The sequence below is a fragment of the Passer montanus genome, unplaced genomic scaffold (genome assembly GCF_014805655.1).
Source record: "Passer montanus isolate IOZ18808 unplaced genomic scaffold, ASM1480565v1 scaffold7, whole genome shotgun sequence".
Classification (NCBI taxonomy): Eukaryota; Metazoa; Chordata; class Aves; order Passeriformes; family Passeridae; genus Passer; species Passer montanus.
The window spans coordinates 7,556,697-7,575,241 of NW_024372147.1; the positions used below are offsets into that span (position 1 = coordinate 7,556,697).

An 18,545-nucleotide genomic window follows, 5' to 3' on the forward strand; every position below is an offset into this window, starting at 1 on the left:
TGAGTACACATTTGCAAAGAGCCCATTAATTGATCAAGCTGCCTTTGATGCTGTCCCCAGCTATTTTTGAGACCCACACAGACAGATCCTCCCAGACCTCAGCTTTATCAATTAATAATGCCAGTCCCATCAGAATCTAATTACAAGAAGCCACATCTTCACACTTCTACTTTCTTTGCTCCATTTCCATCATTAACTATTTATCTGAAAGTTATAAAGCTTGGATTCTTGGCTTTAAAGCATCTTTCTCAGTTAGCATGTGAGAAAACAGTAAGGTATAGCAAGGCCTAAGGCAATTTTTTCTCCAAGCTTGTCACTTTCTGTGCCACAAAGGCTGACACTGCTTAAAGAACTACTTCAAAGATACAGCCTTATGAAACTATGTACAAGTCAATATACCTTAAGTTCTTGGCTTTTATCTTTAAATTTCCGGTTCAAGTAACCGAATTCATTCTTCAAACGGGTATTTTCCTCATCCACAGCATTTTTTCTCTGCATTAAGCTGTTTATCTCCTGCTGCTGTCCTGTGAGCCTCTATTAAACACCCCCCCACAAAAAAAAAACCCAAAAAAAACCACCACCAAACCAAAAAAAGGAAACCTGTTCATAGACAAAAAAGCAAGTGCAAAAGACCATGCATGTTCTGTGTTTTAAGCCTATGAAATGTAACTATCTGACATATGCAGTTTTTATAGCATTATTTTAATTCCATTAGTACTTTAATCATACTCAAAACTGAATGACTATAAGATACAGTAATGCAAATGAGGAACCAAATACGCTGCTACTACTGAACAAAGAAGCCTATAAATGCAGAACTGAATGGAAATTACTCAGTGAAGCTTATGCAAAAACAGAAGTTTACAGAAGTTGTACCTGTGTTTATGGATTAAAACAAGTACATGCATTAGAGTACTGTTTAGCTTGCACTTATAGCATAACAAAAAATCAAGCCAGAGCTGAATTCAAAATTCTGCAGAATTTTCAGAACTTGTCACAGTAAACAGAAATGACTATTGAGTGAGGCTACCAAAATGATTATGATAAAAAATACTTTTAAAGATAATTAAGTCTGGCTGAATTTGCAGCTCAAGGAAAATAACACAACATTGCTCATCACATCCTATGGGTTAGTTCACCCACATACAGAAAAATTTCACTGCAATAAGGGAAGAACTTCAAGTTTCTGCAATGATTTCATTTGATTCTCATGACACTTGCATTAAACACCCTCACTCTTCAGTGCCTATTAGAACCCTGTGTTTTTCTCCAGGAGTCTGCTTTAATTCCACATTCTGTTTTGTCCCATCTCTTTATAAATCAAAAGGGCTTTAATCTATAATATTTTCCTAGCAGTGACACCATAACTGCGGTACAAAACTGATAAAACTTTCATGTCAGTACTGAAGTATAACTGCTTTGCTTTTAATACACAACCTAAAATGAAGTATGTACAGAAACATAAAAAATCATCAACAAGACAATAATCCTCTAGATTATTCTACAATACATCTGATGATGTGAGAGTTTTCAGTGTCTAAAGCTTACATCTGGGTCATAAGTATGTCAGACATAAAAAAAAGAATGAAAACATGCTGAGCAAAACCAGGCAAAACAGTACATTTGAAGTTGCACTTTACCATTCAAAAGACAAAACATTTGTTCTTTGGATATATTATTACACTTAAAGTAATAAACTGTTGCTGGCAGAAATTATTTAGATGAATCTTTAAAAAAGTATGTATCCACATTACAATGGAAAGCATCAGTGATTTTGTCTGTTACCCTCCCACTCCACAGGTCCTCATGGAATTGGAGTAAGCAGCTCCTTCGAGTCTTCCTTCTAGCTCATTACTACTTGCTTAACATTTATCAAAACAAAAGTCTGTACTTGGAGACACCCTTAAAACATCATTAAAAATCTCACCTATCTGAAACAGACTCTTGGCTCTGAGCTAAAAATTCACACACATATTTTTTATAAAAGCTCCAGCTCTTTAAAGGCATCTAATTTCTGAGTACACAGGTACATCATACTAATACTGAGTTTCATTATACACTGGGCAGAAACTGGGAAGGTGAAGTGAAATCAGAGATATTTGGGTTCCGTCTTAAACGGGATGCTTTCCAGCAATTTGGAGAATTAATAAAGACAGAATGGTACAAAAGTGCAACTAGCTATTCCAAATGTTTTTTCTGTATTACTGAAATTAAGTTTTCAACTGAAATAAACTACTTACTGTGAATACTCACTAAAGTCAGACAGGTTATCCTCAATCAGACGTGCACACTAACTACTTATGTCTACAACTGAACTGTAACTTAACACTTTAAACCAATCAAAAAGCAAATATACCACATCAATTATTAAGCAGAAAACTCACCTGAGTAGTCTACGAAGTCACCTACTGCAGCACTAGTGAAACATTATCTAGGTGAGTTACACTTGCATGGAAAAAAAATCCCGTTATGTTTGAAAGCATTTTTCTGAGTTACCAATTTGCATCCTCTTATCTTTACCTCTAAATGAATTGAACTTTACTCCTCTATCTGCTTATTTCACATGCTTATAAAGAACGGAAAAAAAACAGAAGTATCAGGAGCCATGACTGGATAGAAATAAGAGTCATATAAAGGAATTTCTAAGATATAGACAACCAAGTAAATTATCATCTGCCCTTTCCTATGCAGCTCTTTTTGTGCTTTGCTTCCTCAACCTATATATTACTTCATATAGCAGGAGAATAAAGAATGATTTCTTATTGCAGAGAACACAAACAGTGTTCCTAAAAGATCACCCTATTCTTGTAGGCAAGTGAAACAGCGGGGGAAAACACCATACATGATCAACACACAGCGCGATCTCCTACATGAGGTTATTTTGACAGATTTCACTAGGTAAAACACCCATCAGGAATTAATCTATTCCCATAGTATCTACTGATATTGGTCTAGATACTACAGAGACAGTCTGACACTACACAAGAACAATCTCAATTTACACTTTGAGTTGACTCAGTCATATTTATTTGAATACAACAGGGCAAAAGCAATGTTTGACATTTGGTGGTCAAGAACCATAAAAAAACATGTAACATCATGTAACTAAGGCATCTAAACAACACTTCAACAAACTTTCAAGAAAGAAAACTATTCTAAAGTGAATTTGCTCCAGTGAAAACCAAAAGAAACTGATTTTACCCTTCTTTGATTCTGGGAAGTATCAAAGAGTATCCCCTGTATACTGCTGGATCCCAGAGTGCTCCAGGCAACAGTACATAGAAAGAAACACTGTGACCCCGGGAGCAGACCTTTTGATGTCTCAGAGGACTGTCATTCCCAAATTCATTTTCATCCTTTCCCATGGCATCTCTTTACTTACAGCACAATACACATTTTTTCCCCCTTCCATAATACATTGTTTACTGGCAAATACTATTTCTTTTTTATACATCTTCATAGTAATCTAAAGAGGAAGCAAAATCACATACCAAGTCAAACTGAAAAAATCTGCTATGAAAACAACAGATTAAAACCAAAAGGTGACAATAGCTCTTTCTTGTCTTAGCACTGAACACATCAATCTTTTCATGTCACTAGGATGTTAAAATTATCTGTCCATATTTCATGTGAATAAACACAACCTTGTTTATACCCATGGTGAATTTAGACAGTACAGTACTGTATGGAGACAGCGAAAGTGGCAACAAAAGCAACTTCTTAATGCTAGGAGTCTGATTCCCAAAAAAAAAAAAAGTGAATTAGGCTACAACTACTAGAAGTTATGTACTGTTTGATATTACAGATATCATCATTAAAATTCCAGTCTTTAGTGAAATATTTAAATAAAATAAATAAAAAGCATGTGAAAAGAACTACATAACAAAAGCTGTACATGTTATTATTGCTGTGTTTTCCAAATTTTTATAAAAAAAGTTGGAAAAAACAATCCCTAATTTGAAATCAATCAGACTGCACTACTAAATCAGTATTGCACAGCTGCCTCTATACAGGCTTGTGAAATGTAAGCAAGAGTGGGTTTTATTTCATGTGAAGAAATTAACTCAAACTGGAGTAAAAATAATCTAAGAGAAACACAAAACTGACACATCCTTCAATGTTGCTGCTAATATGGAAATGCAACAACACACTGGGTGCTGAAGCACTTAATGAAAAAATACAAATCTATGCACCACAATATAGGAGTCCATCTATGAATGCAAAAAAGGGGCATGCATTTGATTTCTACTATCAAAAAGGATAACGGAAACAAATAAATATTGAATTCTGTGCTTTCTTCATCACATTCTTTATCAGAAAGATCCACTTTCACTGTACAGTAGTCCACTTCCAATATACCGCATGGAAAAAAGTTAAAATTAACATAAATTGATGAAAAATTGAAGTACTGAAAATACTGACATTATTTGAGGCAATCTTTATATCTTCTACAGAAACAAAATTAATTTAGTAATTAAATTATTTTATTTAAAATTAAATGTGGAAATATAATTTATTTTCAAGTTCTTCTTCTCAGAATTGCTACTTCAACATTTTGTGACATATTTTCTCCCTTTCATCATCTCTTTTCTTTCACTAGGTAGTTGAGGTTGACTTATCACTCTTTCAACTACTCCTCTCCATCCAACTCCTGTTTTCATTTCTAGCAGGAATTTAACAATAAGTATACACCACTAAAAATGCTCCAGTAACATTTTATACCTTCCCTTGATTAAGCTTTCTTAAATTTTTCTCTATATTTTTTTCAACTTTATTAATCCTCGTGGTTCTTGAACATCTATATGCATGTTTAACAAAAAGCACTGCTAGTTATATTTTCATACAGTCCCCCAAAATAAAGAAAAAAAAGGAAAAAAACACCTAACAAAAGCAATTCACTTACTTTCATCTCATGACTTCTAGATTAGATAGATCTAGATCTAATCTATATTAGATTCTTAAATTATTTTCAGACATAGGATAAACAGAAGTACAAGGCAAATAATTCACAAAAAGGTGAGTGTCACCAGCTGCATTCTGCAGTCTGTACAGTGTCCTTTTGGAGTCTGACAACAGCTAGTTATGATACAATATATGAGTTACTTTTAAATCCATACCTCTCTAAAAGTAAAACACCAACAGTGCTACCTGATTCTACTGTACATAAGATTCTAAAGCATATCCGTATTTGCAGCTAAATATTCAACTTAGAACTTGACTCTCAACAAGAATGAAAAAAGCCAATGAAAAATAGCAACAGACATATACTACATTTAAATGTAACACATGTAACAGTATTTTGAGTGCATATCCCATTTTTCACTCTTATTACTTTTCATTCCTAACCTTCTGCGAGAACAATCTTAAACAAACTAAAAAAGCAACCACAAATAGACAGTAATTGAAGTGTGGGAGTTCAGTTGATTTTCATACCACCAAAGTTTGTTCTTCCCTGACCAATCCCATGCTATCCAGGATTCCCTGAGATAAACCAATCTGAAAAAATGGTTTCTGAGAAAAAGAAGTATTAACCTGCAAGCAGGTATCTATAAATCCATTCCCAAAATGAATGACAAATTCTGAATGCCTATTTCTATCAATATTAGACATGAAATACAACATGGTAACTTAGAGGAATACAAGGAAAAACATTCTTATAAACTGTCAATTAAAATGTGTTTTCATACCATATATGTGCTAATGGAAAAGGACAGGTCTGTTTTGCAGTAGAAAAGAAAATCAAGATTCTTTAAAACATTTTTAAGAGGATCAAGTAAAGTGGTTCTACAGAGAAGCAAACCAGAAATATGAGCAGCTGAATTCATCCTGCAGGTGGTTAATACATACTTACTTCTCTACTATTAGGCAGCGTTGCTCCTGAATTCTCACCTGACCCATAGATTATGGAAGGGTAAAACAGCATAATCTATTATAAACACCTATGTTCCCTACTGCCATCTTTGTACTTCTCTGGTGTGATTAATTTGGTATCTCAGCAAAGTTTGCTATCTTAATTGAAACACCTGAGAGAATTTTTCAGTACCTGAACATGTGGTGGAAATAAACTGTGGCTGTATGCAACTCTAGCATCACACTTTCACTAGCAGCAACGGAACCATCTCTTACCAGCAACCTACTGAGTAGGTCACAGCACTGAGAAAACTATTTTTTTGATGTGCACCACCTCCTTTTCACCCATGCTGGTCCTTAGCACTCCACTGCAGTACGCTCCTTCTCTCATTCACTAAAACAAAGCTTAACTAATATTTTCCTCAATATCTTATGACCCTTTGTATCCCTTTCGCTCAGTTCCTTCTTTTGCACAGGTATAATGCAAGCAAGCACTGCCAGCAGCTGCATTTTTGCACCAACAAGGAAGTCAAACACCATTTCTGGCACATGTGGTTTTCCACAATAGGTTTTCTGTCTCTGAAACACGGAACACAGAAGCTCCTTGCCCTGAGAAGGGGAAATATTTAGAGGCATTTTTTTGCAAAAACACACCTCTAATTTGTAAATGAGACAGCATTTTGTCAAAATAGAAAACCTGTAGCTCCATAATAAATTCAGCATCAATACCAAGCAGTATAACATGTATTGCAGAAATGTGTCTGCTACACTTTGAAATGGACTGTCAATTTTACTCTGCTGAACTCTCCGAAAAACTGCAAATACTGACAATATAATCTAACAGTCTTGCCACAGCTAGTGATTCTCTGCACCAGGACAGATCAGATTTTCTATACAAGCCATAACACAGTGCTGTACAGCAACACTGCCTAAAAAAAGTAGTCTCTGCCTCTTTCCTCTCTCCTTAGCAGCTCTACTTTGAAACAGCAGCAGCACAACCTTCTAGGTCAGAAAACAGAAAATCCAAATTATCTTTCTATCCTCTATTCTCTCTACTAATTTCAAATCAAAACCAATATCCTGCTAAGTGAGCTTTTCTCTTATCTTCATTGAAGTGCACGATATTGATGGAACCAGGCTTAATTTTTTTTTCTATGTTTTCCTCTCCAGCATATACAAGGGCCTCAAAGGAGTTATACAAGGCTTATACAAGGTCCTCAAAGTGAGTTAGTTTTGTGGAAGAGCACATGACAACCTGAGATCTGCAGGAATTGATCCCTACCAGCATCATTGCCTGACATAGCAGTACTTCATTACACTCCTTTACATCAATGCCGCCAGATCAGGTGTAGTAAACAAAGAACAGCTGTTGCTATGATCACCTCTTCTGACAAGCTCTTTCCAAAGTGTTGTTAGCAGATTCACAAGGCCAGAATCTAATCTTACAGGACACTGCCTGCTTCTTTCTTCTACTTGATCCTTGAAGTATAACCATTTTCTTGACTTTCAGGAAATCTGCCTGTATGCAAGTAAGAAGCCACAACATATGGAAACTTCCTTACCAAATGTCCTTAAACAGGGAATAAAATCCAACCATCTTAAAACCATACTGACTTTAGAACTAAAAATTTTAAAAAAAAAGTCACTACAATGACCAACTAATACACTAAAAACAGTAAAGAAGTTAATATCTTATACAGTAAAAGCAGATTCCATTGGCTATAGAAACCATTTTTAGCTCAGATATAAGGCTACCCTGCTTTGACTCTCATTGGCTACATAACTATTCTGTGCTGGAAAAAAAATTTCCCAACTAGACACTAGCTGACAAGAGGATGAATGAGATCATGAACATAACCTCCCTCTTCTTTCCAGGTTTGACTACTGAGCTCTGCTCAATAGTCAAGAAATCATGCATTGAAAACTAGTTTACTGGGCAGAGGACAAAAGACATCACATTTTTTTAGTTCCTTTTCATTTTTCTGTCTAATCCAAGTGCAGCTACCATCTCTGTAGAAAAACCACTAAAAATATGAAGGCTGAGTAATAAAGATGCAGAAGCTTCAGCCATCTTCAGACATGGCTATGCATATGAATTATTGAAGAGATAAGGCACAGATGTACAGCACAACTATATACACCCAATACAGCTTCTTTTCCGCAGAACTAAGTAGGAAAAAGTTAAGTTTAAAAACTATTTCCTCAGAATGGAGGAAGCTACCTCACAGAAACACATTTTCAACTGGTAGAAAAAGCCTTCCTACTGGGAATGCATACAAAAATATTAATACACTGTAAAGGTATACACTGTAATTCAGAGGTTATTAATTTCATCAGTCAAAAAAGCCCACAGCTATCAGCCATATTATACTACCTACCTCAGATAGCATTCTATCGATACACCAAAATCAGTTATTTTCAACTGTTCGTATATTTTTCTTCCCATGTTTCTCACTGATATCAGCTCCTTAACAAGGTTTCCTTCCCTTAATTTTATAAGAAAAACTAACAAGAAGATGTCAAACAGAAAGGCAAAAAGACATGATAATTCACTGATGCAGTTCAAAGATGCTACATAAAACAGGTTTCACCACTGAAGGTTGATCCCTTTTCCAATGCAAAACCTGATTCACTTGTTCTTTAAAGAAAAAAAATTTTGTTAGCGTCCCGTTCAACATGCTTTGTCTGCAGTATATAGAAATCTTATTCACTGGACAAACTTTTTTTTTTGCAAAGAGTTTATAAAATTCACATAATCTCAACACTGAGACATTCATCTGAACTCCTTATTACCAAAATTATGCTCATGTCCCCCATTACCCAGGAATAATTAAGCTTACATGCTACTGAAAATAAAGTATTTAGATCGTAATAATGTCTGTATACATTTGTTCTAATTCATAGAAGTATTTTATTACAAAGAAAAATATAATCAGGTGAAGGTACAAAAGTTAAGAAGAATTTTTCAATATTAATTAATGCTTGAAGGTAGAATTATGCTTCTTTCAATTGGACCCATTAAAGGGGCTTTAATATAGATTTGCACAGCAAGCTGAAGATTTTCAAGAGCAGATAATGAGGCAAGCCAGTACTATTTTAACCCCTCTAGAGTATAATCAGTTGATAAGGTTTTGAAACGTTACAAGGTCTAGGACAAAAAGATTAGCTTTAGTTCCTCCAGATCAAAATTGAAAGCTAATTAATTAACAATGTTATAAGAAAAGGTTTACTGCTATTTTTACACGTCTTTAATGCCATCTTCTAAAGAAAACAGGTTAAGATATTTTAATTTATCTGTTGTGTGAATGGCAGAAGACTGTTCCCTGCTCCAACATTATCTGCTAAACTAATTGCTTGAATTTAAAAATTTCACATATTCCCCAAAAAAACCTCACCTTACTTTTTAAGGAAAAAAACAGCATCAGCGATCTACTTAAGATACATGCAATTATTATAAATTAAACATGTTTAAAGTGTTTCCAAATAAAAAAAACCAATGAAAATATTTCTGCAGCAAAGTATCAGACTTCAGAAGAAGTAAAATTCTAAGCATCCTAGCCACTTAAACATAGCAGTGAGAAATTCTTTCCATTGAAACAGAGAAGTGATGCATGTACGTAATGGATATATAACTGCTAAGAAGAGAGTTTTGCAACACTGCATAAAACAAAAATAACTATTAAAAAAATCAGTATAGCAATCAAGACACTAACCTCAAAGGAATAAGATTTTTACCACACAGCATTTACAATAAATATATCTATATGCCAAATGAGGCCCAGTTGTGACTATCAGGACCAAAAGTTACAAATACACCAATTAAAAAAAAAATAAAAAAAGAAGGCAAGAAGGGAAAAGAATGGAAAACTCAAATACACTACATTCTGTGCTGCATTTACGTGCAATAATAGACAAGAATAATCTTAAGTGCTTTAACAAACTTATTTGAATATTTGAGTGGTACATCTTGAAATGTTCCACACTAAATCATATTTTAAATGTTTAACACAATATAAAGCTTTGGAATAAACTCATGAATAAAAAGGTCTTATTCATGTATATAAAACTGTAGATTACAACACCATAATTTAGGAGCAGTGAAAACATGAAGTTGTACTAAGCAAACAGAAGTTAAACAAATATACTGAAGTCCAAAGATATTGGACAGCAGAAGCTTTGAAAAAATTATGATTTAGACTTTTATCCCCAAGTCCCATTTTCATGAGTATCTGAGCACTTTTCTTCATTGTTAGGTTATAAAAATGTGATTAAAGACCATATTACTTCTGAATCATAGTTTCCAAATTTATTATTTTACTTGATTTCCAGTAATAGCCATTAAAACACAAACCTTTATAATTCTCGAAATATCTCTTTATGAATTAAGCTTATTTAGCTTTCAGTATGAGCTAACTATATGGATGTATCTCTTCTAGACTGTGGAGAATATGCTCTCATAGTTACAGAAATTTTTATGTCCTTTTAGACATGTCAGGATAAAGTCTAAGCAAGACTAATACAAGACAAGAAATACAATCTCATGTTCTCCTTATACAGTTTTGTTGTTATTTCTAGAAGCAACAGAAGCTTACATCTATGTCAAATAATGAGATTGCCCATTGATTTTTCTTTTTTTCCTTACTTACCATTGATTTACACAATCAGCTTTTTGGTGGCCACTCAGAAATTCCTAGACAATAAACCCTACTACAAACTATCTTGTTGCAACTTGGTATCTCTTTGTGATGCAGGAAGGTGAAGAGAAAAACAACAGAAGACATGACTGGCTAATCTCAACTTCCTAGATGTAAAAAATTAGTAGACTGAAATACACAGCCTTCAAGTCTTCCTGTTTGTACTTTACAGAAGAGAACATTCATTACCATGACTGTCAAAATACACATTTTCACAAACAACCTATTTGCATGTTAATTACATAAATAGTATATTTTCTTCCTTAGATGAACGAAGAAGGAGCACATTCAGTAAAACAAAATAAATAAGTACACTACATCACTTTTTGAGCCAGCTCCATTCTTTGATACCAAATCACTAAAACCTTGCACTCAGGAAGCAATCCCTCTCTTGATTCAATCCTACAGCATCCCAGCCAACGGATGAGGCAAGAAGGTCAGCATGACATCAACCTCTGTACACTGCTTCCATACACAGCACTGGCACCATCTGGTGCCCTTCAAAACCTGTTCCCCCAAGTCAATGATACTCTAAGGGAAGCTAATTGTAAGGGCTGCATTAGAGTTGTGATGATCATCAAAACAACTTCTGTTCTCCTCATCTGTTAGAATCACTGAATCACAGAATATCCTAATTTGGAAGCAACCCACAAGAACCATCAAGTCCCACTCCTGGTCCTGTACATGAAAACCTCCAGAATCACACCATGTGCCTGAGAGCATTGTCCCAATGCTTCTTGAACTCTAGCAATCTTAGTGCAATGGCCACTTCCAGTGGAGTCTGTTCCACTGCCCAACCATCCTCAGGGTGAAGAAAGTTTTCCTAATCAATGCTTCTTGAACTCTAGCAAGCTTAGTGCAAAATGGCCACTTCCAGTGGAGCCTGTTCCACTGCCCAACCATCCTCAGGGTGAAGAAACTTTTCCTAATATCCAACCCAAACTTACCCTGACATCTCCAAATCAATCCCTTGGGACCTGGTCACCAGAGGGAAGAGATCAGTGCTGCCTCGCCTCTTCCCCTAATAATGAAGTTTAAACCACAGTGAGATCTCCCCTGACTCTCCTCCTCAGAAAGCTGAACAACCCAAGTAACCTCCGTAACTCCTGTCTTCCCCTCAAGGGGGCTTCCTCAAGGCCCTTCACCACCATCATTACTGTGGTAATGACGGTCAAAACTGCCCCCAGCACTCAAGGTGAGGCTGCCCCAGCTCAGAGCAGAGCAGGACAATCCCCTCCCTTGCCCGGCTGGCGATGCTGGGCCTGGTGCACCCTACAGGGCTGGCCCTCCTGGCTGCCAGGGCACTTCTGACTCACATTCAACCTTCTATGACCAAGGATCCCTGTATTTTCTCTGGGGTACTCTCCAGCCTCTCATGCCCAAGTTTGTATGGATATCCAGAGTTTCACTATCCTGTTGATGAGAACTCTTCTTTCTTGGCTGCCAGATTTCCATGGTTTTAGTTGCATTTACCAGTCTCTCTCCATTTCCACATGGATGATGTAAATTCATTACACCATCAATTTCAGATTTCTGATCATTTAGAGCTTCAGCTTCTGAAATTGATCTGAAACCACAGAGAGCAACCTCAGGGAGAATGCACATCATCCAGGTTCAGACACTGCCACAGCAGGCAGCCTTCTTGAAAGCACAGTACTGCATACATATTCCTATAAAGGTCTTCACAGGTCTTCTTTACCTTTCAAGTAAGGATAGGACAAGAAATCATACATTGCTGGTTTCTAAACATAATGTGTGTGGACGCACCAAACACATTACACATCACACCTACAGCCATGAGACACTACACTGAAACTTCAGCCACTGCTGTAATACAAATTAAAGTTTATTCAATAATAAATAGTATTTTAATTTTATTTACTATTTTATATATAATTACATCTTTCATAGATCTACATATTATATGCAATGTAATACATAATATTACATCTAATATATTAAATATTGGATATAATTCTATAATATATAAAGTATATAACACAGATTATATATGGGATACAGAATCTACTATATATACATTATATAGTCTATAATAAACAATTACATAATAAAATATAACATACCTATTATACTTCATATAATATATTACATATGTATGCTTTCTATATATTTGTTTAAATATTAATAGATTAAAAAATAAATAAAATAAGAAACACCACCAGTTCAGTGGTTTTGCCTGTCAGGCAGAAGGTTAATTATTTTGTACTTGTCAGGATGGCAAATGTTACCAAAATGTGCATGGGCACATTACAAACCACAACACCTTTCTAAACTTAGATCCAAGTCATCTTGGATCTAAGGCAATGAACTGACAAGATTTCTCAGAAAAAGTTTAATCGAAAATGATATGAACTTTTCAGGTAACAGATCAACTGTATGAACAACACAGAAGAGTTTACAAAATACTTAATCAGAAATTTATAATCTTTGAATGACTTAAATTTTTTTTCTTAAGACACAATACCAAACTATTCTCTCATTTTGACAAACATAAATATGTTGTCAATGACAAGTTTTCTTAACTGCTCTATTTAAAGATAATACAAACCTGTTCTAAAGATTCTATTTCGCTGTCTTTGTCTTGCAAAACCTTTAAAATGCTTCTGTCCTTGACTTCAGCTTTCCGTTTTTCTCTGGAAACAAACAAAAAAATAGAAAATTTATTAGTCATAATTTGCAGTTAATCATTTGAATTTTTCATGTCCTGATAATGAATGTCATTTTAAAGCACAGAAAATTAAATTATCTGAAGCTGACAGGCCCAGCTGAATTAATCAGGGAGCATATGGCAAGTGACAGCAAATTACATCTGTAAACATCTAACATAGCTTTGTTCAAAAAGAAACAAAAAGAAGAGGTCTTAATATTTTTAAAACAGCCGAAATTATCTGCCTCTTTTCTTTCCCAAACGCAGAAAGTGTATTTCAACACAGAGTGAGCAAAATGCTTTTGCCCCTTCTTTGCAATGTAGAATCAGCAAGCTACTTCAGTTTGTGAAGCCCTTATCTCAGTTACATTGCATTTTTATGTCTGAAACAACACTTTTGAACATAATTATGGATAATTATTAAAAATTATTATATAATTTGGATAATTATTTTACTATATTCCAGGGGGACAGAATGTGTAACTTATACCAGCAGAAAGAAAAAAAAAGACTCAGAAGCTTGAGTAAGGGGGATGAGCTGAGCCACACTACATGGTTAATAAGTGCACATCTATTATCACCTCTGCAACACTTTGCTTTGTTTAACAAAGTATCTCATCTCATTACTATCTTATTTCTTAACTGAGTTTAAATAATGATGGCCTTGCTGGCTTCCATTTTAGGCAGAAAGAAAACAAATGTTGCAACAATAAGGATATTCATATTCCTTAGCACAAGAATTCTTATCATACATGCGACTAAAGGGCTGAGAAATATATATTCCCTAAAAATATCCAAAAATTTCAGGCAATCCCAGCACCACAGGTGACAGAAGCAGAAACTCATTAAGATTATCTCTAGTCTCACAATACAGTCAAAACTTTTATCAGGGCTGGTATCAGCCACCTATGGAAGCTAGAAAATCCTACTTGAGCAACTCTTCCTCTACCACATAAGGAATATGTCAGAGCTGGAAGGGAATGAAACACTAATACACATAAGTCTGCAAATCTGTCTAAAGTGGATGAAAATATGCAGCTGTACACAAAGGGTTTAATCTGCCAAAGCATTCTGTAACAGTGACCAATAAGGATAGTACATACATGAAGGATTATTTTTCTCCACTATTAGGTCTTACTGTATAGTCTAATGCTAAGAGAGATTTTAAAAACTAAACTACACTGACATAATAGATCATCCAATAACGTGGTGGTTTTTAATAAAGTTTTATGACTGCTAAAATATCTAATCCAATCTTCAGTAAACAAAAAACTAAAGAAAAATGGTATGGAATTTGAAGTGAGGATTTTGGAAACTCAGGTCTCAAGGCATCGTAACTCTAAATACGTCTCTCCTATTTCTAAAATACAGCAAGGATATGCTGTAGGACTTGAAGAAAACTAAGAAAAACCTATCTGAAAAGGTATGCATTTAAGCTACATTTAGCTTAGGAAAAATAAAGATACATGGGAAGCGGTCTTAGTCAGTTGTATTGCATTAAAAAAAAAATCTACTTTGTAAAAAAAATAACTCCGTGCTGTGAAATCAGATGATTAATATTCAACAAGTATTCCAAAAGACATTTCATATCTGAAATGTATTTAACATTTTAAGTGAGAGACAGAAACTTAACAAAAAAATGAACATCAGATACTGACCTTAAAGCATCTCATCACCTGCAATCAAGCCATTGCATGATAGGTTGCTAGGAAGTCATAAGAAGTACGGACAGTTTTTCATAGTTTATTGTTGCAGTTTTGGAGACAGACAAGCGATATGAAATTCCATATTCATGCAGCAACAGCCAGTGTTTACTGAAGGGCAGCCCCTTTTATAGGGACTTCAAATTTCCCACTCATACAGAGTCCACCAACAAAGGTTTCAATTCTGCCCAGTTCACTGGCCAATGATGTGGGCGCATCCTTGGTTCAAGGAATTGGTTGGGGGCCCTTGCTTGAGCCTGAATTCAGCCAATCACTTTCACACTTGCAGACTTGTTTACTTCAATGAACTAACAAGCCAGCTTCTCGAGTTAAGTGTCTGCCGAATCGTTTGTGCAGGTAACAGACCACCTGTAGCTGTCACAGTTTATCTTTGAAAACAAGGCCGAATTGTTTGTGCAGGTAACAGACCACCTGTAGCTGTCACAGTTTATCTTTGAAAACCTACAAGAATGTAACTCAAGTAGACTGTGACTACAGAAATTCATGCAAATATGAAATTATTTAATGCATTCCAAAAGTTACACTGTGATGGCCTTTAAAAAAAAAAGCACCAGGGCCTAAACAACAAACAGGTTTCAAAGCATGACAGGTTATGAAACCCATTTACCTTGCCTGTAATACATATCTAGCTTATAGAAGTCACACTCTCAGCCATGTTTTAAAAAACAGTAAAAGACTTTCTGGTAAGTATATAAATAGGTACAACTTAAATGAAACAAAAACTGTTCCAATATAAAAATATTGGTAAAAGACTTTCTGGTAAGTATAGTTGTACCTATTTATATAGGTACAACTTAAATGAAACAAAAACTGTTCCAATATAAAAATATTAATGTTTCTTCATATTACATTATTTTGCTGTGGGATCCTAAATGGCTATTAACAATTACCCTTTCTCAAAGGCAACAGTTGCAGTAATCAAACCCAAATTATCTGGGGAGGAAGGTTGTCACTCTCCCATAAGCATGCTACACCATAATCTACCTGAGGAAGTGACAGACCTATATTGATCTAAACTGTAAGAAGTGTAATATTCAAAGTTTCCTCAGGTTTTAATTACAGCTAGACAACTTAAGATTTGACACACACTAGCTGATCCAAAATCTTAAGAGCTGTAGAAGACAAAAAGGAAAGTAGGTCATTACTACAAAGTACTTGGAAGAGTCAGGTGCAGACACAGAAAGAACATAGCATTAACCACACACAAGCTGCATGAAATACTGAATAACAATGTATCCAGCCATCAGAAGTATCCTGACCCTAAATCTACCACCCACGATAAGCCATCATCGTCCCAACTCTAACCACCATCTCCTCTCTCAAAGTCAAACTTTCATAAATGGAGACTCAATCAAGACACAAAAACAGTATAATCAGATAGCATCCTAACAGAACTATGCAATCATCACTTGAAAATTATTATTAAACTTGTTCTCTAATGCATTAAATGATCTGAAAATCTGGTAAATTAGATAAGTTTCCCTAAGGAACTTTACAGTTGTGAGTGGTTGATTTTTTTAAATTTATTTTAAGGAGAAAACAAAGGAGGTGAATAAGTGAACCAAGAGCCAGGTAAAAGAACAAACAGCTGTGAAAAGCAGTATGCACAGCTAATTCTGATTTATTATTGGTAGTTAAGAATCTATTGAGCCCTCTGACTTTAGGACATGGTTTCAAAACATGGGTTCAGAGAATAAAGTCTGTGACTGGAGAGCAAAAGAAAGAAACAGATCACTGTTAAAGCAAAAAATATGACTGTAACAGAGCTACATCCTAGCCAACAGTTCACAGCACGTTTCTAGTTAAATGCAGCATTTTCCACCTATCCAATGCTTGGTAAAACAGTCCTTCAAACAAAGATGTCAAAGAACATTGGGTTTATAAACACAGATCTATCATCATCATAAAGAGTGGTGAAAGTTTAAATATATTTAATATATTCTGTCCTTACAATGTTTTCTTTCAAGTTCTCTAGATACCACATGCTTGCTAAGGCCCCCAAAAACAGTTTAACATGTAACCACCCATAGATTAAAAAAAAAAAGTTTAAATTATTTGAAGTTAAGTACACAATGGAAGTTGTTCGAAGCCTAAAGTATATACTGCAACCTCAAATGCAACTTTATCAGCAGTTTCTCCTAATGGCATAGGACATTTTCCCATAGCTCTCCAAAGACACTCAAGGCAGTATTTCAGACTGGAACTTATATATCATATTTGGATCTGCTGTCACACAATAAAATGGGACTTGATAGGAATTGCATTCATCATCTCTTCTTCTTTTAAAAGGGTAACAAATATTCAGAAAAAAAAGTCTTTGAACAACTTCATTCATTGGGCTATTTTGTATTAAAATGTATTAAAATGTATTTTTAAAAAAGGAATGGAATATGGGGGGAAAAATTCAGGCACTGTCAGGAAGCTGATGATGATCAATGACTGAGACAAATTCCTGTTTAGCTAATTAGAATCACTGATGAGCAATAATGATGTGAGCTAAGAATATTTGCAGACTTCTTTAGGATGAAAAATGGAGTGAAGAGAGGCTGTCAATTTGTACAAGTTCTAAGCTCCAATCAGTTTTCCCATGAGTACTACCTATTTTAAATGTTTAACACAGATGCATTTAGCTACCAAGATTATCAATATTCAGCTTCCCACAAAAATAAAGAAACTGATAAAATATTCTTAAACTTGACATTATGATTTTCTTCCTGTATTACACTCTACTCAATTATAGAACAAGACAACGTTCTTGATGTTTGGCACCATTTTAATGGCTTGCCAAAGATGAAACATTAGACTTTGAGAAAATATTTATCCATGAATGTGATATAAAAACAGCAAAAACCTTTATATTTAAAAAACCAGAAGTCTGTTCAAGTTTTTAAACAACATCCTTTCTAAAATCTTCAATAAAAGCAGTGCAAGCAAAGAGGTATCTTGTACTGTACCACAGGTCTTAATCAAACAAGCACTTAACCATTTGTCAAGAAAAAGTAACTCAGAGTTGTCTATAATTATGTCACATTTACATCAATTAAATGAAAGTAAATTTAATTAATAAATTGAATTTGCTGTTTACATGTTTCAAGGAATATATCCTATCAGTTTTACAAATCACTGAATTAAAAAAGCCGAAACAAATCAATAAAACAAAACCAACCAACCAACAAACCCCACAAACAATAAATACAACAACAACAAATAAACCCCACAAAAACAAACAACCAACCACCAAAATCCAAAAAAACCCCCAAAACATCACATAATCAAAATCATATCTACAAATTTGGTGTTTTAACAGAAAGTTAAGACTACACTGCAAACTTTGGACAGTGTGGTAAAACGGTAAAGGCTGCATTTTAACAGTATCTCTAAATATAATAAACTGCTTCTAGAAACACTGTGACTTCTGAAAGACATTTCACTAATTCTAAAGAGCTGCAGAACTAGAAAGGCTATAAAATATCAGTTTGTGTGATGCAGCTTTCATTTGATTACCTTATCTCCCTGCCCTCCAACTTCCAAGTATTTTACAGACTTCCATACTTCGCACATTCTCTGTTTGTATTAAATAGATAATTAATCACCCATGTGCAAAGTAAA

At 34.8% G+C, this 18,545-nt stretch overlaps 1 protein-coding gene across 1 annotated transcript in view; it reads right to left on the reverse strand.

The window, feature by feature from the left end:
* CNTLN (centlein) overlaps positions 1-18,545 on the reverse strand; it is a 177,768-nt gene that overhangs the window by 135,186 nt on the left and 24,037 nt on the right. The window contains exons 4-5 of the mRNA XM_039730006.1: positions 13,114-13,198; positions 400-534 (exon numbers count right to left, since the gene is read on the reverse strand). Of these exons, the coding sequence (XP_039585940.1) occupies positions 400-534; positions 13,114-13,198 (220 nt within the window). The remainder of the gene's footprint in view (positions 1-399; positions 535-13,113; positions 13,199-18,545) is intronic.